The sequence below is a fragment of the Corvus hawaiiensis genome, chromosome 26, assembly GCF_020740725.1.
Source record: "Corvus hawaiiensis isolate bCorHaw1 chromosome 26, bCorHaw1.pri.cur, whole genome shotgun sequence".
Classification (NCBI taxonomy): domain Eukaryota; kingdom Metazoa; phylum Chordata; class Aves; order Passeriformes; family Corvidae; genus Corvus; species Corvus hawaiiensis.
Genome location: NC_063238.1, coordinates 45399074 through 45424409, shown reverse-complemented (window position 1 = coordinate 45424409; position 25336 = coordinate 45399074). Strand labels below are relative to the sequence as shown.

The 25336-nt window shown below is 63.2% G+C and overlaps 1 protein-coding gene and 1 pseudogene across 4 annotated transcripts; one reads left to right on the top strand and one right to left on the bottom strand.

The window, feature by feature from the left end:
- The first annotated feature begins 735 nt into the window (after positions 1 to 735).
- On the top strand, positions 736 to 3974 carry LOC125316914 (CKLF-like MARVEL transmembrane domain-containing protein 5). 4 transcript variants are annotated; one of them, XM_048286326.1, is made up of 5 exons: positions 742 to 888; positions 2127 to 2279; positions 3311 to 3406; positions 3492 to 3599; positions 3765 to 3974. In XM_048286326.1, the coding sequence occupies exons 1-5, from the start codon at positions 808 to 810 to the stop codon at positions 3951 to 3953; spliced, it is 627 nt and encodes a 208-aa protein (XP_048142283.1). In that variant the 5' UTR covers positions 742 to 807; the 3' UTR covers positions 3954 to 3974. The 4 variants fall into 4 exon arrangements, with proteins under 4 accessions (XP_048142284.1, XP_048142286.1, XP_048142283.1 ...); XM_048286328.1 differs by having other exon boundaries at positions 753 to 888; positions 3492 to 3576; positions 3765 to 3878; XM_048286327.1 differs by lacking the exon at positions 3492 to 3599 and having other exon boundaries at positions 736 to 888.
- A 745-nt stretch (positions 3975 to 4719) lies between these two features.
- Positions 4720 to 24665, bottom strand: LOC125316919 (annotated as a pseudogene).
- Positions 24666 to 25336: the final 671 nt, after the last annotated feature.

Here is a 25336-nt window from a genome sequence, read left to right as displayed (position 1 = left end):
CCCCCAGGATCCCCCCCCAGACCCACAGGGACCCCCAGACCCCCCCAGGATCCCCCCAGACCCCCCCAGGATCCCCCCCAGACCCCACAGGGACCCCCCGGACACCCCCAGGACCCCCGGGACCCCACAGGGACCCCCCCCTCCCCCAGGACCCCCAAAGACCCCCCCGGGACCCCCCAGACCCAACAGGGACCCCCAGAAACCCCCCAGGATCCCCTCGGGACCCCCCCAGACCCCCCAGGATCCCCCCCAGACCCCACAGGGGACCCCCCAGGACCCCCCCAGGACCCCCCCGGGACCCCCCCAGGCCCCCCAGGATCCCCCCCAGACCCCACAGGGACCCCCAGGACCCCCCCGGGACCCCCCCAGACCCTCCAGGATCCCCCCCAGGACCCCACAGGGACCCCCAGGATCCCCTCGGGACCCCCCCAGACCCCCCGGGAACCCCCCCAGACCCCCCCAGGATCCCCCCCAGACCCCACAGGGACCCCCAGGACCCCCCAGGATCCCCTCGGGACCCCCCCCCCAGACCTCACAGGGACCCCCCGGACACCCCCAGGACCCCACAGGGACCCCCAGGATCCCCTCGGGACCCCCCCAGACCCCACAGGGACCCCCCCGGGACCCCCCCAGACCCCCCAGGATCCCCCCCAGACCCCACAGGGGACCCCCAGGATCCCCCCAGGACCCCACAGGCGACCCCCCCCCCCCCCCCAGACCCCACAGGGACCCACCCGGACCCCCCCAGACCCCACAGGGACCCCCCCAGCCGGACCCCCCCGGGACCCCCCCGGGACCCCCCCCGCTATGGGGCAGCCGGAGCCGCCGGGGGTCTTCGACCTGGGGGTGCTGAGAACGCCCCGGGGGCTGCTGCTGGCGGGGGAACTGGTAATGGGGAACTGGGAGCACTGGGGGAACTGGGGGAACTGGTAATGGGGAACTGGGAGCACTGGGGGAACTGGGGGTACTGGTAATGGGGAACTGGGAGCACTGGGGGAACTGGGGGAACTGGTAATGGGGAACTGGGAGCACTGGGGGAACTGGGGGTACTGGTAATGGGGAACTGGGAGCACTGGGGGAACTGGGGGAACTGGTAATGGGGAACTGGGAGCACTGGGGGAACTGGGGGTACTGGTAATGGGGAACTGGGAGCACTGGGGGAACTGGGGGAACTGGTAATGGGGAACTGGAGCACTAGGGGAACTGGGGGAACTGGTAATGGGGCACTGGGGGAACTAGGAGCACTGGGGGAACTGGGGGAACTGGTAATGGGGAACTGGGGGAACTGGTAATGGGGAACTGGGAGCACTGGGGGAACTGGGAGCGGGGAACTGGGAGCACTGGGGGAACTGGTAATGGGGAACTGGGAGCACTGGGAATGGGGAACTGGGGGAACTGGGGGAACTGGTAATGGGGAACTGGGAGCACTGGGAACACTGGGAATGGGGAACTGGGAGCACTGGGGGAACTGGTAATGGGGCACTGGGGGAACTGGTAATGGGGAACTGGGAGCACTGGGGGAACTGGGAGCGGGGAACTGGGAGCACTGGGGGAACTGGTAATGGGGAACTGGGAGCACTGGGGGAACTGGTAATGCGGAACTGAGAGCACTGAGAATGGGGAACTGGGAGCACTGGGGGGGCACTGAGGTGGCACTGGGAGCCCAACTGGTGTCACCCCCCAGGGGGGTGGTGGCCCTGCTGGCCCCTCTGTGACCCCCCGATGTCCCCCCAGGGGGGTGGTGGCCCTGCTGGCCCCTCTGTGACCCCCCGATGTCCCCCAGGTGCTGTCCGGGGGGGTGGTGGCCCTGCTGGCCCCTCTGTGACCCCCCGATGTCCCCCCAGGGGGGTGGTGGCCCTGCTGGCCCCTCTGTGACCCCCCGATGTCCCCCCAGGGGGGTGGTGGCCCTGCTGGCCCCTCTGTGACCCCCCGATGTCCCCCAGGTGCTGTCCGGGGGGGTGGTGGCCCTGCTGGCCCCTCTGTGACCCCCCGATGTCCCCCCAGGTGCTGTCCGGGGGGGTGGTGGCCCTGCTGGCCCCTCTGTGACCCCCCGATGTCCCCCCAGGTGCTGTCCGGGGGGGTGGTGGCCCTGCTGGCCCCTCTGTGACCCCCCGATGTCCCCCCAGGTGCTGTCCGGGGGGGTGGTGGCCCTGCTGGCCCCCCCCGCGCCCCCCACCTTGGCCCCGGCGCTGCTCCAGACCCTGGCGGGGGCTGCGGCCCTGGGGGGGCTCCTGCTGCGGGACCCCCCCCAGCTGCCCCCCGGCTACGGCACCTGCCTGGTACGGGACCCTCGGGGACAAACGGGGACAAACGGGGACAAACCCGCGCTGGCACCTGCGGGACCCTCGGGAACCTCCTGGGGACCCCCCCTGGGTGACACCTCCCCCACAGTGTCCCCCCCCCCCCCCCACCATGTTCCTCCATGTCCCCATGGTGTCCTCCATGGTGGCCCTCCATATCCTCATGGTGGCCCTCCATGTCCCCATGGTGGCCTCCACAATGTCCCCTCCATGTCCCCATGTCATCCTCCATGGCGTCCCCTCTTGTCACAACCCTGTGTCCCCCACGATGTCCCTCCGGTGTCCCCATTGTCATCACGTCATGGTGTTCTCCATGGTGGCCCCTCCATGTCCCCATGTCATCCTCCATGGTGGCCCTCCATGTCCCCATGGTGGCCTCCACAATGTCCCCTCCATGTCCCCGTGTCATCCTCCATGGTGGCTCTCCATGTCCCCATGGTGGCCCTCCCTGTCCCCATGGTGGCCCTCCATGTCCCCATGTCATCCTCCATGGTGGCCCTCCATGTCCCCCACGGTGGCTCTCCATGTCCCCGTGTCATCCTCCATGGTGGCTCTCCATGTCCCCATGGTGGCCCTCCCTGTCCCCATGGTGTCCCCATGGTGGCTCTCCATGTCCCCGTGTCATCCTCCATGGTGGCCCCCCCTGTCCCCATGGTGGCCCTCCCTGTCCCCATGGTGTCCTCCATGGTGGCCCCCCCTGTCCCCATGGTGGCCCTCCCTGTCCCCATGTCATTCTCCATGGTGGCCCTCCCTGTCCCCATGGTGTCCTCCATGATGTCCCCATTCTGTCCTTCCGGTGTCCCATCCATGTCCCCTCCTGATGCCTCCATGGTGTCCCCCACTGTCACCACTCTGTGTCCCCTCAATGTCCCCTTCATGTCCCCGTGTCATCCCCATGGTGTCTCCTCCCTGTCCCCCCCACGTCCCAGTGGTGTCCCCATGGTGTCCCCACCCCCATCCCCCATGGTGTCCCTCGATGTCCCCACAGCGTCCCCTCTCCCGTCCCCCAGGACCTGCTCCGGGCGGTCAGTGGGACCCTCATCTTCCTCGTGGTGGCCCTGGTGGCCTTGGCCTCGTCCCGCGACGCCCTGGCTGCCACCACCTTCGTGAGTGTCCCCAAGCCCCGCCCCCCACCTGAGCCCCGCCCCTGCCTGACCGGGCCACGCCCTTTTCCCCTCCCCCCACCCCCAGACCTTCAGCCTCGTCCTCGCCTTGGTCTTCGCCTTTGACACCTTCGTCACCTTCCGCACCCGGGTGGCCCCGGCCCTGGGACACGGTGAGGGCCACGGGGGCCTCGGGGTGGGACACCTGGGTCACCCTTGGGTGGGGTGGGAGACCCTTGGGTGGGGCCTGGGGACACCTGGGTCACCCTTGGGTGGGGTGGGACACCTGGGTCACCCTTGGGTGGCGGTGGGGGACACCTGGGTCCTCCTTCTCCACCATCTCCAACTGTTCCTCCTCCAGATCCCGACACGGAGCGCGGCTGACGGCCACCGCCCCCCACCACTGTCCCCTTGTCCCCCTGTGTCCCCTCCCCACTTTGGGGGTCCTGCCCCCCAAATTAAACCTCGTCCCACACCTGGTGCTGCTCAGGGTCGTGTTGGTGGGGTGGGGTGGGCGAGGGGACATCGTGTCCCTCTCGTGGCTCATTAATGAATTCATGATGGCGTTGGGGTCCCCTCGTCTTGGACGGGGGGTGGGGGGGTGTCACTGGTGGGGAGAGGGTCCGTTGTGGGGTTGGGGGTCACTTGTGGTGGTGGTCCCATCATCATCATCATCATCATCATGGGGCCATCATTGTGGTGGTGATGGGTCCATGACCATCATCATCGGTCTGTTGTGGTGGTCCATCATCATCGTGATGGGTCGGAGGTGGTGGCTCCATGATGGTGGTGGGTCCATCATCATCAGCATCATCATCATCATCATCATCATCATCGTCATGGGTCTTCGGTAGTGGGTCCATGATGGCGGTGGTGGCTCCATGATGGTGGTAGGTCCATCATCATCATCATCATCGTCATGGGTCTTCGGTAGTGGGTCCATGATGGCGGTGGTGGCTCCATGATGGTGGTGGGTCCATCATCATCATCATCATCGTCATGGGTCTTCGGTAGTGGGTCCATGATGGCGGTGGTGGCTCCATGATGGTGGTGGGTCCATCATCATCATCATCATCGTCATGGGTCTTCGGTAGTGGGTCCATGATGGCGGTGGTGGCTCCATGATGGTGGTAGGTCCATCATCATCATCATCATCGTCATGGGTCTTTGGTAGTGGGTCCATGATGGCGGTGGTGGCTCCATGATGGTGGTGGTTGGTCAGCCATTGTCACGGTGGGTCCTTTATCACGGTGGGTCACTTGTGGTGGCAGTGGAGTCCCTCATGGTGGTGAGGGGTCACTCGTGGTGGTGAGGGGGTCACTCATGGTGGTGAGGGGGTCACTCATGGTGGTGAGGGTGAATCTGGTGTGTCCCTCCTGGGGATGGGTCACTCCTCATCGTGCAGCTTCTGGAGTGGGGTGGGAGAGAAGACAGGAGCTCCAGGGGGGTTGTGGGGCAGCTGTGGGGAGGTTCCAGGGGGTACTGGGGAGGTCCCACCTTGGCTCCGATGTCGCGGCTCTTGGCCCGCAGTTTGTTGACCTGGGACTCGGCGATGTCCGCGCGCTCCTCGGCCTCGTCCAGCTCGTGCTGCGCCTTCCGGAACTTGGCCAGGTTGGTGTTGGCCTGTTCCTCCTGGGGGCACGGGGGACGTCACAGGGGTGGCTTCATCCATCTGTCCATCCTTCTCTTCCATCCATCCATGGAGCCATCCATCCCCCCGTCAGTCCCACCTTCCCCTCTTCCATCTCTTCCTCTGTCCATCCCACCGTCCTTGTCCCCCTGTCCCTCTGTCCCTCTCTCTGCCCACCCTTGTCCCCCTTCCATCCATCAGCATCTGCTCGTTCTTCCTGCAATCCCATCATCCATCCATGGATCCATCCATCCGTGGATCCATCCATCCATCCATCATCTTTGTCCATCAACCCATCCATCATCCATCCATGGATCCATCCATGGTTCCATCCATCAGCTCATCTTGTTCTTCCTGCAATCCCATCATCCATCCATCATCTATCCATGGATCCATCCATCCATCATCCATCCATCAGCCCGTCTTGTTCTTCCTGCAATCCCTCCATCCATCCATGGATCCATCCCTCCATCCGTCATCTTCATCCATCAATCCATCCATCCATGGGTCCATCCATCAGCTCATCTTGTTCTTCCTGCAATCCCATCATCCATCCATGGATCCATCATCCATCCATCCATGGATCCATCCATCCCTCCATGGATCCATCCATCCATCCATCCATCCATCCCTCCATCCCTCCATGGATCCATCCATGGATCCATCCATCCCTCCATCCATCCATCCCTCCATGGATCCATCCATGGATCCATCCATCCCTCCATGGATCCATCCATCCCTCCCAGTCACCCACCGCCTCCTCCGCCTGTCGCTTGTAGGCCTTGACTTTCATCTGCAGTTTGTCCACCAGGTCCTGCAGCCGCAGCAGGTTCTTCTTGTCCTCCTCCGTCTGGGGGAACAGGGACAGGGATGGACACTGGACCAGAGCACGACCAGAACTCCTGCACCTGTTTCCCTTTCCGGACACCTCCTGTGTCCCCCTGGCCACCAGGGTGATGTTCTGGGTCACCCACATCCTCATGGTCACCCAAGGAATGTTGTGGGTCATCTGTGTCCCTGTGGCCACCATCTGTGCATGGTTTTGGTCCCCCACTGAGGGACCGTGCTGTGTGCTGGTGGTAGCTGAGCCTGTCCCACCTTCATGATCTCACCTGGTAGCTGAATTTCACCCACCCTGGTGGTCTCCCCTGGGACCTGAGTCTCACCTCCATGGTCTCACCTGGTAGCTGAGCTCCTTGACCCACCTCCATGGTGTCGCCTCCATGGTCTCACCCCCATGGTGTCACCCCCATGGTCTCACCTGGTAGCTGAGCTCCTTGACCCATCCCCATGGTCTCACCTCCATGGTCTCACCTGGCAGCTGAGCTCCTTGACCCATCCCCATGGTCTCACCTCCATGGTCTCACCCCCATGGTCTCACCTGGCAGCTGAGCTCCTTGACCCATCCCCATGGTCTCACCTCCATGGTCTCACCCCCATGGTCTCACCTGGTAGCTGAGCTCCTTGGCCCACCTCCATGGTGTCGCCTCCATGGTGTCATCCCCATGGTCTCACCTCCATGGTCTCACCTGGTAGCTGAGCTCCTTGACCCGTCCCCACGGTGTCACCTCCATGGTCTCACCTGGTAGCTGAGCTCCTTGACGCATCCCCATGGTGTCACCCCCATGGTCTCACCTGGTAGCTGAGCTCCTTGACGCGCCGCTCGGACTTGCGCAGCCCCTTGACGCTCTCGGCGTTGCGCTTCTGCTCGGCCTCCAGCTCGTTCTCCAGCTCCCGCACGCGCCCCTCCAGCTTCTGCAGCTGCTTCTTGCCCCCCTTGAGCGCCAACTGCTCGGCCTCGTCCAGCCGCAGCTGCAGGTCCTTGATGGTCTGCTCCATGTTCTTCTTCATCCGCTCCAGGTGCGCGCTCGTGTCCTGCTCCTTCTTCAGCTCCTCCGCCATCATGGCCGCCTGCCCATGGGGGGACAAGGAGGGGTCCATGGCGTGTCCTCTGTGGTGGCCCCGGCGGCGGCCCCACCGTGACACTCACGTCGGTGATGGCCTTCTTGGCCTTCTCCTCAGCGTTCCGGCACTCCTGGACGGCCTCTTCCACCTCCGTCTGCAGCTGGGAGATGTCACCTTCCATCTTCTTCTTCTGGTTGATGAGGCTGGTGTTCTGGGGGGACAGGGAGGGACCTCAAGAGGTGGCCCTGGGGCTGCTGTCCCACCCCTCAGTGCCCCCTTAGGCCTTGGAGACTCCCCCATAACCCTGCAGGTTGAAGGATCTGGAGATCTTGGTGATGCAACATGGAAGAGAACCCAACCTTCCTTGGACCAACCCAGCCTTCCTCAGACCTTCAGGAGAAGGTGGCACTGTTTGGTCCAGGTCAACTGGAGCCATCTTGGGGGCTTCCAGCTCAGCAAGAGCTGGTCTTTGTCAACCAGACCTTCCATGAACCAACCCAACACTCCTTGGACTTTCTTTAGATGAACCCAACCAAGGTGAGGCCCTCAGGTCCACACCACCCTGAGCCACCTCGAGGTCCCCAGCCGAGCAATCAGAGCTGTTTCTCCTGGGTCGGAGCATCCCTGGATGGAGGTAGCTCCTGTCCTGGCAGGCAGGTGAGGTCTCACCTGTGAGTGGAGGAGCTGGACCCTCTCGCTGGCCTCGATCAGCTCCTGCTCGGCCAATTTCCGGGCCCTCTCGGTCTGCTCCACCAGGCCCCGGAGCTCCTCCAGCTCTGACTGCAGCAGGGTGTTCCTGCGCTCCACCATGGCCATGTTCTCCTTCAGGTCCTCCCCGACCCTCGCCGCGTCGTCCAGCTGCAGCTGCGTGTCCTGGGGGGTGGTGGGAAGGGGTGGTGGGTCCACCCGGCCATGGGGTGGGGAAGGGGTGGCGGGTCCACCTGACTGGGGGGTGGTGGGGAGGGAGGGGAATGTCCATCCAACCACTCCTGCTGGGTGGTGGGACCTCCTACACCCCAAGGTCCCCATGGACAGGGACCTTCAGGACCTCAATGTCCCCATGGGGCCTTCAGGTATCTCCTACACCTCCATGTCCCCATGGACAGGGACCTTCAGGACCTCCTACACCTCCATGTCCCCATGGGACCTCCAGGTACCTCCTACACCTCCACGTCCCCATGGACAGGTACCTTCAGGACCTCGATGTCCCCATGACAGGTACCTTCAGGTAGCCCTGCAGAGCCTTGACCTGCTTCTGGGCCTCGTTGGCACTGCGGTTGGCGTGGCTGAGCTGGATCTCCATCTCGTTGAGGTCGCCCTCCATCTTCTTCTTCAGCCTCAGGGCCTCGTTGCGGCTCCGGGTCTCGGCGTCCAGCGAGGTCTGCAGCGACTCCACCACGCGCAGGTGGTTGCGCTTCACCTGCTCCATCTCCTCCTCCTTCTCGCCCAGCTTGCGCTCGTACTCCGCCTTCACCTGGTTGAACTCCAGCTGCGCCCTCAGGATCTTCCCCTCCTCGTGCTCCAGGGAGGCCTGGGTGGGGACAGACACGACCTTGAGGACCACAGAGGATGGACGTCCCACCAGGAGAACGCAGCGACAGGGAGGGACGGGGCTTGTCCCACCTCAGCCTCCTCCAGAGCAGCTTGGAGCTCCAGCTTCTCGGCATCCAGCTGCTTCCGGACCTTCTCCAGCTCATGGATGGATTTGTGACCAGCGCCGAGCTGCTCCGTGAGGTCCGAGATCTCCTCTGCCCAGGTGAGACCCTGTCAGACCCCGCGGGAACGGGCAGGGAACGCCCAGGTGGGCGGAGGGACCCGTGTTGTCACCTTGGAGGTTCTTGTTCTCCCTCTTGAAGGTCTCCAGATGCTCCAGGGACTCCTCGTAGATGTTCCTCAGCTTGAAGAGGTCGGTGCTGAGGGCCCTGGCCTCCTTCTGCGACGCCTCCAGCTCTGTCTGTGACTCCTCGAACTTCTGCTTCCACTCGGCCAACACCTGGGGACCGCCAGGTGTCACCCCACAGGCACCTGGCCCCACCCCAGCAGCCCCACCCGGCCACCCCCGGCCACCTTATCGAAGTTCCTCTGCTTCTTGTCCAGGGCGGCAGCAGCCGCGTTCGACCGCTCCACGTCGGCCATCAGGTCCTCGATCTCGTTCTGCAGCCGGTGCTTGGTCTTCTCCAGCGAGGAGCACTTGGCGTTGACGGCCTCCACGGCCTCCTCGGCCTCCTGCAGCCGCTGCGCCAGCTTCTTCCTGCCCCGGGCACCACTTGGGGTCACCCACGGGCCAGGTGGGGCCACTCAAACCCTTCTCCCACCCAGCCATGGGCCAAGGTTCTGCTCTGCATCTCCTCTACCATCTGCAGGTCGCTGTACCTTCTCCAGAACCTTTGCCGGTGGTTTCCACCTCCCCAAGCCCACAGAATCTCCATCTATGGGGCAAGACTCACTTGGCCTCCTCCAGAACCTTCTCCAGCGGTTGGTCTCCACCCCTCTGACCCCACAGGAGCTACATCCATGAGGAGATGACAACCTCCAAAACCTTCTCCCGTCGGTGGTCTCCACCCCTGACCCCACAGAAGCTCCATCCACGGGGTGATGACTCACTTGGCCTCCTCCAGCTCCTCGGTGCGTTGGATGGCATCTGTCTCGTACTTGGTCCTCCACTGGGCCACCTCGGAGTTGGCCTTGGAGAGCGAGCGCTGGAGCTCGGCCTTGGCCTCGGTCTCCTCCTCGTACTGCTCCCGCAGCAGGTCCCCGTCGTGCCGGGCCGACTGCAGCACGTGCGCCAGCGCGTTCTTGGCCTGGTGGGGAGAAGGTGGCACCCTTGGGTCCAGGTCATCTGGAGTCCTCTTGGGTGTCTCTGGCTCGACAAGAGCTGGTCTGCATCACCACAACTCCTGTAGACCAACCCAACCTTCTCCAGACCAACCCAACCATCCTTGGACCTTCCCTAGACCAACCCAACCCAACCTTCTCCAGACCAACCCACCATCCTTGGACCTTCCCTAGACCAACCCAACCCAACCTTCTCCAGACCAACCCAACCATCCTTGGACCCTCTTTAGACCAACCCAACCTCCTCCAGACCAACCCAATCATCCCTGGACCTTCCGTAGACCAACCCAGCCTCTTCCAGATCAGCTCAACCTTCCTTACACCTTCAGGAGAAGGCGGGACCATTGGATCCAAGCCAACTTGAGCTTCTTGGGGGGGTCTCCAGCTCAGCAAGAGCTGGTCTTCATCACCCCGACCCAACTAGACCTTCCATGGACCAACCCCACCCTTCCCAGACCTTCTACAGGGGAACCCCCTGTAGATGGGCCCCAACCCCCCACCTTAGATGGAACCACTGCAGGTGGACCCACCCAACCCCACTGGTCTGAACCAGTGACCACGAGGGCGAAGGACACCTGTGACCCACCTGGGCCCCTCCCAGGTCTTCTCACCCCCCCACCTGACCCCACCTTCATCTCCTCCTCCAGCTGCCTGCGCAGGTCCTCCAGCTGCTGGGTGTAGGACGCCTTCCCGCGGGTCAGCTGGGACACCAGCGCCTCCTTCTCCTCCAGCTGCCGCGAGAGCTCACCTGCACGGGTGGGCGGAGCTTCAGGTGTGGGGCGGGCTTAAGGTGGGGTGGGGGGTGGGGGTGCAGCTGTGGGGCGGGGGGAGGTGGGGCTGCCCCGGGTCAGCTCTCACCGTTCTCCGTCTGCAGCTTGGCCCGTTGGGTGTTGGCGTCGTTGAGGACACGTTGGGTCTCCTCCAGCTTGGCCAAGTGCTCGGCAGCCTGGTCCTCCATGGAGCGCGACACCTTCTCCATGGCCACCTGCAGGGAGGGGCCAGAGGTTACAGTGGACTGGACGTGCCCCATCGCTGGAGGTGTCCAAGGCCAGGTTGGACAGGGCTTGGAGCTACCTGGGCTAGTGGAAGGTGTCCCTGGGTGGGATCCACCCAACCCAACCACTCAGAGACTCTTCAACTCAACTGGCTGAAGGTTCTCCAGCACCGCTCAACCCAACAAGGTGGACACTCAACCCAACTCAACCGGTTGAAGGTTCTCCAGCACAACTCAATCCAACTCAGCCAGCTGAAAGTTCTTCAGCACAACTCAACCCAACAAGGTGGACACCCTTCAGCTCAACCGGCTGAAGGTTCTCCAGCACAACTCAATCCAACTCAACCAGCTGAAAGTTCTTCAGCACAACTCAACCCAACAAGGTGGACACCCTTCAACTCAACCGGCTGAAGGTTCTCCAGCACAACTCAACCCAACTCAACCGGCTGAAAGTTCTTCAGCACAACTCAACCCAACAAGGTGGGCACTCAACCCAACTCAGCCGGTTGAAGGTTCTCCAGCACAGCTCAACCCAACAAGGTGGACACCCTTCAACTCAACCAGCTGAAAGTTCTTCAACGCAACTCAACCCAACAAGGTGGACACCCTTCAACTCAACCAGCTGAAAGTTCTTCAGTACAACTCAACCCAACCCAACCCGGTCTAGTGGGAAGTGTCCCTGCCTGTTGGTTGATGGAACTGGCTGATCCTCTTGGTCCTGTCCCACCCAAACCATCCCATGATTCCCTGCTGTCCACCTCGGCCTCCTCCTACCTTGGACTTGATCAGCTGCTCCACGTTGGCGCTGAGGTCGTCCAGCTCCAGCTTGAGCTCGCTCTTCTCCTTCTCCAGCTTCTGCTTGACGCGCTGCAGGTTGTCCAGCTGCTCGCCCAGCTCGGCCACGCTGTCGGCGTGTTTCTTCCTCAGCGCGGCCGCCGTGGCCTCGTGCTGCAGCGTGGCCTCCTCCAGGTCCCGCCGCAGCTTCTGGAATTCCGCCTCCCGCTTCTTGTTGAGCTCCAGCTGCGCCGAGGTGGCACCACCGGCCTCCTCCAGCCGCTCGCTGAGCTCCTCCAGCTCCCGGGACAGCTCCGAGCGCTGCTTCTCCACCTTGGCCCGGCCCGTCCGCTCCGCCTCCAGCTCCTCCTCCAGCTCCTCGATCCGCGCCTGCGCACCAAGAGGGTGCTGGGCTGGGATCCACCCAACCCCTCCACTCAACCCAACCCAAGCAGCCGGAGACTCTTCAACCCAACCCAAACTGACCCACCTAAGTGGAGCCTCTTCTACTCAGCCCAGCCACCTTGAGACTCTCCAGCTCAACCCTCAGGTTTCTCTTCAGCCCAACCCAACCACCTGGACATTCTCCAGCCCAACCCAAGCAGGCCCAGACCCAACTTCCCCCCCACCTGTAGCTCCTTCAGCTTCTTCTGGAGCTGCAGAGCCAGCGCCTGCTCATCCTCGATCCTGCTGTTCTGCTGGTGGATCTCGAACTCCTTCCTGTGGAAGAAGGGGGGACAGTGAGGCCCCACCTGTGACCCTCGATGGGACCTCACATGGAGGAGCGGTCCAGCCTCACTTCTTGAGCTTCTCCTCCAGCTGCTGCTTGTCATTCTCCAGATCCATGATGTTCTCCTGGGTCAGCTTCAGGTCTCCTTCCAGCTTTCTCTTGGCCCGTTCCAGGTCCATCCGGATCTTCTTCTCCTGCTCCAGGGAGCCTTCAAGCTGTGTGGGAACACAGAAATGGGGACACACCTCAAGTTTTGCTCGTTTTTGCTCCAGAAGTTCCTCAGCAGGACCTGGGGTGGGACTGGCCACACTCACGTCGTCCACTTGCTGTTCCAGCTTGACTTTGCCCTTCGTCAAGGTGTTGACCTTGTCTTCCTCGGCCTGCAGGTCGTCCAGCGTCTGCTGGTGGGACTCCTGCAGGGCCTTCTTCTCCTTGGTCAGCTTGGTGATGGTCTCGTCCAGCCCCGCCATCTCCTCCGTCAGGTTCTTGACCTGTGGGAGAAGCGTCCGGCCTCCAGCTCAGTGCCAGGGTGGGGCAGTGAGGGGAGGTTGATGTTCACCTCAGCCAAAGAGGTTCTTTCAAAGCAGGAGAACCCAAAGGACTTTGGGTCTTCTCGATGAGCCCAACCCAACCAACACTGGATCCTCCCAACCCACCTTGGGTCTCCTCAACCCATCCTAACAGATTCCACCCGGCCTTGGGTCTCCTCAACTCAAACCAATACTTCGTCTTCTCAACCCAACTCAACCATCCTTGGTCGTCTCAACCCAACCCAACCAGCCTTGAGTATCCTTAACCCAACCCAACAAGACTCAAGTCCCCTCACCTTGAGGCTGAGGCCTCTCTCTGCCCTCACCTTGTTCTCGGTCGCGTGTTTCTCCTTCTCCACCTTGGCCAGGGTCAGCTCCAGGTCATCGATGTCCTTCTTCAGCTCCGAGCACTCGTCCTCCAGCTTCCTCTTCTTGGCCGTCAGCTCGGCGTTCATCTCCTCCTCATCCTCCAGCCTCTCCGTCAGCTCCTTCACCTTGGCCTCCAGCTGGATCTTGTTCTTGATCAGTTGGTCACAGCGCTCCTCGGCATCGTTCAGGTTGTCCTGCTCCTGTTGGAGGGGAGGACACCAGGTGAAGTGGGGCTGCCCTGGAGGCTGTGGGGGTGGTGGTCATCCCCATAACGTGGTTTTGGGGTGATCAGACTCACGGCCTGCACTTGGAGCTGGAGATCATTCTTCTCCTGCAGCATGGAGACCATCTTCTCCTCCAGCTCCTTCCGCCGCGCTTCTGACTTCTCCAGGGCGTCCTTCAGCCGCCCGTACTCCTCCTTCATGTTCTGCTCCAGGAGACCCCAAGCGGGTCAAAGACCCTCATCCATCACCCCCCAGACCATCGGTGGTCCCACCCCGCTCCCTCCTCCCACCTGCATCTCCTTCTCCGTCTCTGCGCTCTTCAGCAAGGGTTTGATCTTGAAGTAGAGCTTCATCCACGGCCAGTTCTTCACCCCCATGAAGGCCCGGAGGTTCCACTGGATCACCAGCAGCGCGTCCCTACCAGGAGGAGGGCCTAGGTACCACCACATCCCCAAGCAGGTGACCAGGTGAGCAGAAGCCCCACCCCTGTCTCACCGGCGCTCCACGATCTTCTTGAACTCGAGGCGCATGAGCTGCCCCCGCGCCCGCGCCTGGATGCGGGTGATGATGCGGGACAGGCGCTCGTCCCGCATCTCCTCCAGCTGCCCCAGCAGCCCCGCCTTGAAGAAGACCTGAGGGGAGGGAGGAGGTGGGGAAGAAGGTGGTGGGACCATGAGGTCCATGTCCATCTTGGGTGGTGGGACCACAGGGAGCAGAGACAACAGGATCTCCCCACGGTGTGCCCAAAGCGGTTGCGGTGGTGGAAGGATGGGGTGGTGCGTGAGTGGGGGGGCAGATGGACATGGGGATGGACAGATGGACATGGGGATGGACAGATGGACATGGGGATCATGGGGTCCACGTAGCACCTGGGTGGTGGGACCACAGGGAGCAGGGACCACGAGATCTCACCCACTGGGATCAAACTGGTTGTGGTGGGTGGGTGGAAGGATGGGGTGAGGGGGCCGGGAGGAACAGATGGACATAGGGAGGGACAGATGGACTCGTGAGTGGTGGGACCATGGGGTCCTCAACACCTGAAGGATGGTGGCACCACAGGGAACGGGGACCACATGACCTCACCTTGGTGTGCCCAAACTTGTACTGGTTGTGGTCGATGTCGATGGAGCCCAGGAGCTTCTCGGCGCCCTTGCGGCTGTCGATGAACTGCCCCTCAGGGATGGCCGCGGGGTTCAGGATGCGGTACCTGGGGGCCAGAGAGGAGATGACCCCCTGAGACCAGCCCCGGTGGGGTTGTCCCCACCTCCCCAAACCCCCTCCACGTCCCCACCGCTGGCGGAAGTCCCCGTAGAGGATGCGGTTGGGGAAGCCCTTGCGGCAGATGCGGATTCCCTCCAGGACCCCGTTGCAGCGCAGCTGGTGCATCACCAGGGCGTTGTCCATCACACCTGGTGGGGGGATGCAGGTGAGGGGTCAACCACGAGCCACACCCACCCCCCAACCCCCCATCCCCACCCTCAGCTCACCCGGCTCCTTCCGCTCGTTCGGGACCAGGCAGCGGACGAAGTGGGGGTGGGTGGTCTTGAGGTTGGCCATCAGCTTGTTGAGGTTCTCCTGGGCGGGAGAGAGGAGGGTGACCAATGGGGGAGCAGGGGAGGGGCTGGGGGGTGGTGGGACCACCCTCTACAGCAGGGGTTGTTCTCCCCCTGCCCCACGGCAGGCCCGGTGCACGTCCCTCACCCGGTGAAGGGCTGAGACAGTCTGGAAGGAGGAACCTTTCTTCTTGGCTCCTTTCCCCTTCCCGCTGTCACCACCTGGGGAGGAGAGGGGTGGGATGAGGTGGGAACGAGGACAACTGCTGTGGGCAGCCGTCTTCTTCATCCCTCCGTCACACACCAGAGTCTGCCCCGGCGTAGTTGGAGAAGAGGTGGGCCAAGAGCTTGAGGGCGGATTTCTGGTAGAGCCCCACCACCGTCTCGTTGAGGGGGTCCTTGTTCTTCTCCAGCCAGCCCAGGATGTTGTAGTCCACAGTGCCGGCGTAGTGGATGAGCGAGAAGTGGGCCTCGGACTTGCCCTTGATGTTCCGTGGCTTCCCGAAGTTGGCCGACTTGCCCAGGTGGTTGTCATAGAGTTTGGACTTGAAGGTCATGTCCGACGCCTTGGGGAACATGCACTCCTCCTCCAGGATGGACATGATGCCCATGGGCTGTGGACGAGGAGACCCCGTTGGCCGGGGAGGATACCATGGACAACCCAAAAGCAGCTCGTGGGGCATCTGAGGGGCTCCAACTGGAGGGACCTTCCTCCCTCAGCCCCCTGAGGCCCTGGGGGAGGCGGTACCTTCTCAATGAGGTCGATGCAGGCCTGCAGGTCCATGCCGAAGTCAATGAACTCCCACTCGATGCCCTCCTTCTTGTACTCCTCCTGCTCCAGCACGAACATGTGGTGGTTGAAGAACTGCTGCAGCTTCTCGTTGGTGAAGTTGATGCAGAGCTGCTCAAAGCTGTTGAACTGGGGGAGGAGAGGGAGGGGCGGGTGATGGAGTCCGTGGGGTCAACTCAACACCCAGCGGGGCCAATTGAGTCAATGGGGTCAACTCAACACCCAACAGGGCCAACTCAACACCCAATGGGGCCAACTGAGTCAATGGGGTCAACTCAACCCCCAATGGGGTCAAATCAACCCCCAATGGGGTCAACTCAACCCCCAACGGGGCCAACTGAGTCAATGGGGTCAACTCAACACCTGATGGGGCCAACTGAGTCAATGGTGTCAACTCAACCCCCAACGGGGCCAACTGAGTCAATGGGGTCAACTCAACCCCCAACAGGGCCAACTGAGTCAATGGGGTCAACTCAACCCCCAACGGGGCCAACTGAGTCAATGGGGTCAACTCAACCCCCAACGGGGCCAACTGAGTCAATGGGGTCAACTCAGCACCCAATGGGGCCATCTGAGTCAATGGTGTCAACTCAACCCCCAACGGGGCCAACTCAAGGCTCAGTAGGGTCAACAGGGTCAACGGAACACCCAGTGGGGTCACAGTGATGCCCAGTGGGATGGACAAGGTCAATCTGACACCCAGTGGGGTGAAGACAATGTCAAATGGGATCAGTGGGGTCAACTCAATACCCAACAGGGTCAAGGTGATGCCCAATGGGCGTCAAGAGGACAACTCAACACCCAGTAGGGTCAACAGAATGTGGAATGAGAGCAACGGTGTCAACCTGAGATCCAAAGGGTTCCAAACAACACCCAAGTGGGGTCAAGAGGGTCAACTCAACACCCAAAGGAGTCAATGCCCAACAGGATCAATGAGGTCGACTCAACACTCCATGACATCAACTTAAAGACCCAAATTTCCACCCAAGGTCAGCGTGAAGCTACAGGAGACCCCCTCAACACCCAGCTGGCTCAATGCCACCCCTTCAAGGCCCAACGCCACTGCCCCGCCTCGAGCCTCACATCGAAGATCTCGAAGCCGGCGATGTCCAAGACGCCGATGAAGTACTGCCGCGGCTGCTTGGTGTCCAGCGAGTTGTTGATCCTCACCACCATCCAGTTGAACATCTTCTCGTAGACGGCCTTGGCCAAGGCGCCGATGGAGTAGTAGACCTGCTGGACGCTCTGCCCCTTGGTGACGTACTCGTTGCCCACCTTGACGCGCGGATGACACAAGCCCTTGAGCAGATCGGCCGAGTTCAGCCCCATCAGGTACGCGGACTTGTCGGCATCTGTGGAGCGGGAGACGCGTGGTCAGGTGCCACCTTACCTGGTGACCCTTCCCTGACCTGTCACCCCCTTGCCCCGACCCGCCTTCGGTGCCGTCCGGCTCCGCCTGCTCCTCCCGCTGCTTCTGCTTGAACTTCATGTTGCCGAAGTGCATGATGGCGCCCGTCAGCTTGTAGACACCGGCCTTCTCCTCGGCCGTGAAGCCCAGGACATCAAAGGCACTCTGGGAGGGGTGGAGGGGGTGGGGGGAGGGACCAGGTGAGGACATGGCCTCTGCTGGTCACTACCTGTGGTGGTCACCACCTGTGGGTCCCTCCCACTGCCCTTCCCACTCATTGGCCCAGCTGGCCAATGGGGACACATCCAGCCATGGGCTTGTCCACTTGAAGGACTTGTCCATGGACTTGTTCATTCATCCATGGGCTCATTTGTCCAGTTCAGGACTCATTTATCCTGGATCCATCCAACCATCCATGGGCTCATGCATCCATTGATCCATCCATTCTTCTGAGGACTTATCCATCCATGGACTCATCCATCCATCCATCCATTTGAGAACTTCATCCATCCAGTCATGGGCTCATCCATCCATCCATCCATCCATCCATCCATCCGTCCGTCCGTCCTTGTGAGGATTCACCCGTCCATGGATTCTTCCATCAATCCTGTTGAGGATTTCATCCATCCATCCGTGGACTCATCCATCCATTTGAGGACCTTTATATCCACAGATCCATCCATCCATCCATCCGAGGACACATCTATCCATCCATCCATCCATGGACTCGTTGATCCATGGAAACATCCATCCATCCATCTGAGGACACATCTATCCATCCATCCAACCATCCATGGACTCATCCCTCCCTCCACCCCACCCCGCTCACATCAGTGGCCATCAGCTCCTCGGAGTCATCGATGGAGGCCACGGTCACCTCACCCTGGGACACGTAACCGTAGTCGTAGGGGTTGGAGGTGACCAGCAGCATCTCTGGTGCAGGATGGAGACACCGCTGAGCATTCCCAGTCTCCCCAAACCACCCCAAATTTCGGGAGGAGGGGGGAAGGAGAAGCCCCGAGGCCACGGTGGTGGCCCGGCTCACCCAGCAGCTCCGGCTTCTTGTTGGAGAGGATCTGGTAGAAGATGTGGTAGTTCCGTTCCGCCTTGAGCTGGAAGATGACGCGGGACTTCTCCAGGAGGTCTGGAGAGGGGTGGATGGGGAGAAGGTGGGATGAGGAGAGGGATGGAGACATGGAGAGAAGGGTGGAGGGATGGACGCGTGGAGGGATGAAGAGATGGATGGGTAAGTGACGAGTAGGATGGAGACGGAGGCTCAGATGGATGGTGGGACAAGGAGATGGAGGGACGGACAACAGGACGGGACACCACTCATGGATCTATCAACCATGGAGAGGGACGGAAGGATGGACAAGTGGAGGGACAGACAGAGGGGTGAGGAGATGGATGGAGGGATGGACAACTCATGGATCCATCCACCAGGAAGACAGATGGACACATGGATGGATGGAGGGATGGACGGGGGGAGGGACGGATGGATGGAGGGACGGAGACATGAGGAGACAGACAGAGGGACAAGGAGATCTCTGGACACGTGGACTTGTGGGTGGCCAACCCCTGCTCCCACCGGCCCGTGGCCACTCACAGGTCTCGATGTCGGCCGACGCCAACTTCCCGGTGGCCCCAAAGTGGATCCGGATGAATTTCCCCTGCAAGGGCGGTGGGGGAGGGCTGTGGGGGGCCATAGGCCCCACCCCATAGGCCCCATAAAGAGACCCTGCCCCACAGAGGCCCCCCTATAGACCCCACCCAACAGACCCTTCCCCGTAGGTCCTGTCCCCCAGACCCCGTCCCCTGTACCGCTGTGAACTTCAGACCCCGCCCCATTGGCCACGCCCCACAGATCCCAATGGACCCTGCCCCATAGATCCCAACCTACAGTCTCCTCCCCACAGAACCCACCCACAGACCCCCACCCCACAGACCCCAACCTCTGACGCCCACCCCACAGAACCCACCTGGAGATCCCCACCCCACAGAACCCAACCTACAACGTCCACCCCACAGAACCCACCCACAGACCCCCACCCCACAGAACCCACCTGGAGACCCTCACCCCACAGAACCCACCCACAGACCCCCGCCCCACTGCTGTGCCACACAGACACAGGCCCCACCCCAAAGACCCCAACCTCTGACGTCCACCCCACAGAACCCACCTGGAGACCCCCGCCCCACCGCTGTGCCCCACAGACAAAGAATCCAACCTCCAACGTCCACCCCACAGAACCCACCTGGAGACCCCTGCCCCACTGATGTGCCCCACAGACAAAGGCCCCACCCCAAAGACCCCAACCTCTGATGTCCACCCCACAGAACCCACCTGGAGATCCCCACCCCACAGACCCCAACCTACAACGTCCACCCCACAGAACCCACCCACAGATCCCTGCCCCACCACTGTGCCCCACAGACACAGGCCCCACCCCACAGACCCCAACCTCTGACGTCCACCCCACAGAACCCACCTGGAGACCCCCGCCCCACCGCTGTGCCCCACAGACACAGGCCCCACCCCACAGAACCCACCTGGAGACCCCTGCCCCACCACTGTGCCCCACAGACACAGGCCCCACCCCACAGAACCCACCTGGAGACCCCCGCCCCACCGCTGTGCCCCACAGACACAGGCCCCACCCCACAGAACCCACCTGGAGACCCCCGCCCCACCGCTGTGCCCCACAGACACAGGCCCCACCCCACAGAACCCACCTGGAGACCCCCGCCCCACCACTGTGCCCCACAGACACAGGCCCCACCCCACAGAACCCACCTGGAGACCCCCGCCCCACCACTGTGCCCCACAGACACAGGCCCCACCCCACAGAACCCACCTGGAGACCCCCGCCCCACCGCTGTGCCCCACAGACACAGCCCCCCCCCGCCCCATAGGTCCTGCCCCCCAGACCTCACCCCAAGGCCCCACAGCCTCCTCCCCCGGGCCTCGCCCCACTCACGAATCGGGAGGAGTTGTCATTGCGCACGGTCTTGGCGTTGCCGAAGGCCTCGAGCGCGGGGTTGGCCTGGATGATTTGATCCTCCAGGGTGCCCTGGGGCGGGGGGGTGACACCGCGGGTGGGGACAGGGCCAGGGGAGGGTCCCCACGCCGGGGGTGTGCCCGGGGCCCCCCCTACCTTGCTGCTGTTGGCCGCCTCCTTCTTGCGGTCGCCGATGGCGGCGATGCTGGCGAAGTATTGGATGACGCGTTTGGTGTTCACCGTTTTCCCGGCCCCCGATTCGCCGCTGGTGGGGGGCAACGGCGTCACCGGGGGGGTCCCCGAGGGGTCGTGGGGGTCACCCGGGGGTCCTGGGCCCACCCCACATCTGTGGGGTGGTGCCAGGGGTGGGGACTCACGTGATGAGGATGGACTGGTTCTCGCGGTCTGTGGGAGGAGAGAGGGGTCAGGGGGCGAGGGGGGGTCTTGGGGGTCTTCATCCCCCCCAGGTGAGGAGCAGGTCAGGCGGGATGGGGAGATGTTGAGGGGCTGGAATTTGGGATTCTCTGACCCCCCAGGTGAGGAGCAGGTCAGGCGGGATGAGGATGGGGAGATGTTGAGGGGCTGGAATTTGGGGTTCTCCGGCCCCCCCAGGTGAGGAGCAGGTCAGGCGGGATGAGGATGGGGAGATGTTGAGGGGCTGGAATTTGGGGTTCTCTGACCCCCCAGGTGAGGAGCAGGTCAGGCGGGATGGGGAGATGTTGAGGGGCTGGAATTTGGGATTCTCTGACCCCCCAGGTGAGGAGCAGGTCAGGCGGGATGGGGAGATGTTGAGGGACTGGAATTTGGGGTTCTCTGACCCCCCAGGTGAGGAGCAGGTCAGGCGGGATGGGGAGATGTTGAGGGGCTGGAATTTGGGATTCTCTGACCCCCCAGGTGAGGAGCAGGTCAGGCGGGATGAGGATGGGGAGATGTTGAGGGGCTGGAATTTGGGGTTCTCCGACCCCCCCAGGTGAGGAGCAGGTCAGGTGGGACCAGGTGAGGAAGATGCTGGAGGTCTTGGGGATCTCCTCCTGCCCAGGTGAGCACCCGGCTGGGCCAAGGTGTGCCAGGTGCTGAGGATCTTGGGGGTCTCCAACCCTTCTCAGGGCAACCCCAGGTAAGATGGGGCAAGACTGGGGCTCTTCAGGTGGGGTTTGAGGGTCTCCAAACCAGGTGAGCACCAGGTGAGGCTGGGGCTGTGTTGGGGGTCCTGGGGTGGGGGTTGACCTTCTCTACCCCTCCAGGTGAGCGCCAGGTCAGGCAGGACCAAGGTGGGGGGCGGGGGGAGATGTTTGGGGGATCTTGGGGGTCTTCAGCCTCCCAGGTGAGGCTGGGGGGGTCTTCAGGGGGGCCTGGGGCTCCCCACCCTCCCAGGTGAGCACCAGGTAGGAGCAAGGTGGGCGAGATTTTGGGGCTTTTGGGTAGGGTTGGGCTTCTCCACCCTCCCGGTTGAGATGGGTCCAAACTGGGAGGAGTCACCGGGGGTCTCGGGTGTCTCCTCGTGCCCAGGTGAGCCCCAGGCCCCGTTTTGGGGGTCCCACCTGTCAGCATGTACTGGTAGGCGTTGTCCGAGATGGAGAAGATGTGGGGCGGGACCTCGTTGCGCTTCTTGCCCCGATAGGTGGCCACCACTTGGGGGTCGTAGACCGGGAGCCACTTGTAGGGGTTCACGGTGACGCAGAACAGCCCCGAGTAGGTCTGGGGGGACAAACGGGGGGGGTCAGGAGGTGACACCCCCGCGTGGGGACACCCCACCCCCCCAGAGGGGACAACAAGGGGTGTGGGAAGGGGTGGGGCGGGGTTTTGGTGGGGGTCTAGGGTGGTTGGAGATGGGGCTGGGGGGCCAAGGATGGGACATTTTGGGGCTGGAGGGTTGGAGATGGGGCTGGGGGGCTGGAGGTGGGACATTTTGGGGCTGGGGGGCCAGAGATGGGACATTTTGGGGCTGGGGGGCTGGAGGTGGGACATTTTGGGGCTGGGGGGTCCAAGGATGGGACATTTTGGGGTTGGGGGGGCAAGGATGGTACATTTTGGGGCTGGGGGGTCCAAGGATGGGACATTTTGGGGGTCCAGGAAAGGTTCTGGGGGGGTCCAAGGATGGGACATTTTGGGGGTCCAGGAAAGGTTCTGGGGGGTCCAAGGATTGGACATTTTGGGTCTGGGGGGTTCAGGGGAGCCAGGGATGGGACATTTTGGGATCTGGGCGGCCCAAAGGGGTCTGGAGGAGAAACACACCCCCCCCCCCCCCCCAGATGCCCCAAAGACCCCCCCAGAAGCTCCTCCAAGTTCGAGGTGCCCCACAGACCCCTCCCCCCTCGGGAAAACTCCTCAGGTTCCAGGTTCCCCATGGACTGTTCTGGAAGCCCCCCAAGTCCCAGACGCCCCATAGACCCCCCCAGGAGCCCCCCAAGTCCCAGACACCCCATAGACCCCCCCAGGAGCCCCCCAAATCCCAGATGCCCCATAGAACCCCCCCAAATCCCAGATGCCCCATAGAACCCCCCAGGAGCCCCCCAAGTCCCAGATGCCCCATAGACCCCCCCAGGAGCCCCCCAAGTCCCAGATGCCCCATAGAACCCCCCCAAATCCCAGATGCCCCATAGAACCCCCCAGGAGCCCCCCAAGTCCCAGACACCCCATAGACCCCCCCAGGAGCCCCCCAAATCCCAGATGCCCCATAGAACCCCCCCAAATCCCAGATGCCCCATAGAACCCCCCAGGAGCCCCCCAAGTCCCAGATGCCCCATAGACCCCCCCAGGAGCCCCCCAAGTCCCAGATGCCCCATAGAACCCCCCCAAATCCCAGATGCCCCATAGAACCCCCCAGGAGCCCCCCAAGTCCCAGATGCCCCATAGACCCCCCCAGGAGCCCCCCAAGTCCCAGATGCCCCATAGAACCCCCCCAAATCCCAGATGCCCCATAGAACCCCCCAGGAGCCCCCCAAGTCCCAGATGCCCCATAGACCCCCCCAGGAGCCCCCCAAGTCCCAGATACCCCATAGAACCCCCCCAAATCCCAGATACCCCATAGACCCCCCCAGGAGCCCCCCAAATCCCAGATACCCCACAGACCCCCCAGAAGCCCCACACACCCCACAGGCCCCCCCAGACGCCCCCCCAGACCCCTCTCCGAACCCCCCCCCAAGCTTCGGGGCAGGGTCCCTCCTGGCCCCCGGTTTTTGGGGTCTCTGGGGGGGTCTCACGTAGATCATCCAGGCCGCGTAGCGCTCCTTGAGGTTGAAGAGCACGGCGGGCTCGTGCAGGAACGTCAGCATGGCCATGTCCTCGATCTTGTCGAACTTGGGGGGGTTCTGCTGGTGCACGTCCCCCTCCTTCACCGTCACCGTCTGGGGGGGGGGGGGTCACGGAGGGGTGAAGACCCCGCCCCACCCCGTGGTCCCGCTGTGTCACCTCTGGGTCACCTCTGATGTCCTCCCCTCCACCGGCCCCACCGCCAGCGCCCCGTGACCTCCCTGTGACCCCCCCAGTGTCACCCGTGACCTCCATGACCCCCCCCAGTGTCACCCGTGACCCCCCCAGTGTCACCTCTCCCAGCTCGGTCCCCACAGTGACATCCCCCCAATGTCCCCCATGACCCCTGTGACCCCCATGACCCCAAGGTCCCAGTGACCCCCCCAGTGTCACCCGTGACCACCGTGACCCCTGTGACCTCCCCAGTGTCCACCGTGACCCCCCAGTGTCACCCGTGACCTCCGTGACCCCTGTGACCCCCCCCAGTGTCACCCGTGACCCCCCCAGTGTCACCCGTGACCACCGTGACCCCTGTGACCTCCCCAGTGTCCACTGTGACCCCCCAGTGTCACCCGTGACCACCGTGACCCCTGTGACCCCCCCCAGTGTCACCTCTCCCAGCTCGGTGCCCACAGTGACATCCCCCCAATGTCCCCTGTGACCCCAAGGTCCCCATGTCCCCGAGACCCCCATGACACCCCCAGTGTCACCTCTCCCAGCTCAGTGACATCCCCCCAATGTCCCCCATGACCCCTGTGACCCCCATGACCCCGAACCCCCCGTGACCCCCCAGGGTCACCTCTCCCAGCTCGGTGCCCACAATGACATCCCCCCAGTGTCCCCCATGACCCCCGTGACCCCCCCATGACCCCAAGGTCCCCGTGACCCCCCAGGGTCACCTCTCCCAGCTCGGTGCCCACAGTGACATCACCCCAATGTCCCCCGTGACCCCTGTGACCTCCAGGACCCCGAGCCCCCCAGGGTCACCTCTCCCAGCTCGGTGCCCCCAGTGACATCCCCCCCGTGACCCCTGTGACCCCCAGGACCCCGTGACCGCCCAGGGTCACCTCTCCCAGCTCGGTCTCCACGGTGACGCTGCCCCCTTGTCTGTCCACCACGCGTCCCTTCACGAACTCGTGCCCGGCGTGGGGGACGAAGCACTCGGCGCGGGGGTCGAAGGGACGCGTGGTGGCCGCCAGGCGCTCGCGCTCGCCCGGGCCGCAGGAACGGCGCCGCCGCGCCCAGAGCCGCCAGCACCGCGTCCACCATCTGGCCTGGGGGGACAGGGTCACCTGGGGGGCGTGGGGACAGACCCCCACCCACCCACAGCCCCTCCATGGACACCCTGTGGCCATCGATTGACCCCCGTGGTCATCGATTGACCCCCCGTGGTCATTCCAGCCCTCCCAGTGCCACCAGTCCACCATCTGGCCTGGAGGGACGTGGGGACAGACCCCCACCCACCCACAGCCCCTCCATGGACACCTTGTGGCCATCGATTGACCCCCCGTGGTCATTCCAGCCCTCCCAGTGCCACCAGTCCACCATCTGGCCTGGGGGGACAGGGTCACCTGGGGACAGACCCTCACCCACCCACAGCCCCTCCATGGACACCCTGTGGCCATCGATTGACCCCCGTGGTCATCGATTGACCCCCGTGGTCATTCCAGCCCTCCCAGTGCCACCAGTCCACCATCTGGCCTGGGGGGACAGGGTCACCTGGGGGGACGTGGGGACAGACCCCCACCCACCCACAGCCCCTCCATGGACACCCTGTGGTCATCGATTGACCCCCCGTGGTCATTCCAGCCCTCCCAGTGCCACCAGTCCACCATCTGGCCTGGGGGGACGTGGGGACAGACCCCCACCCACCCACAGCCCCTCCACGGACTCCCGTGGTCATCGATTGACCCCCCGTGGCCATCCCAGCCCTCCCAGTG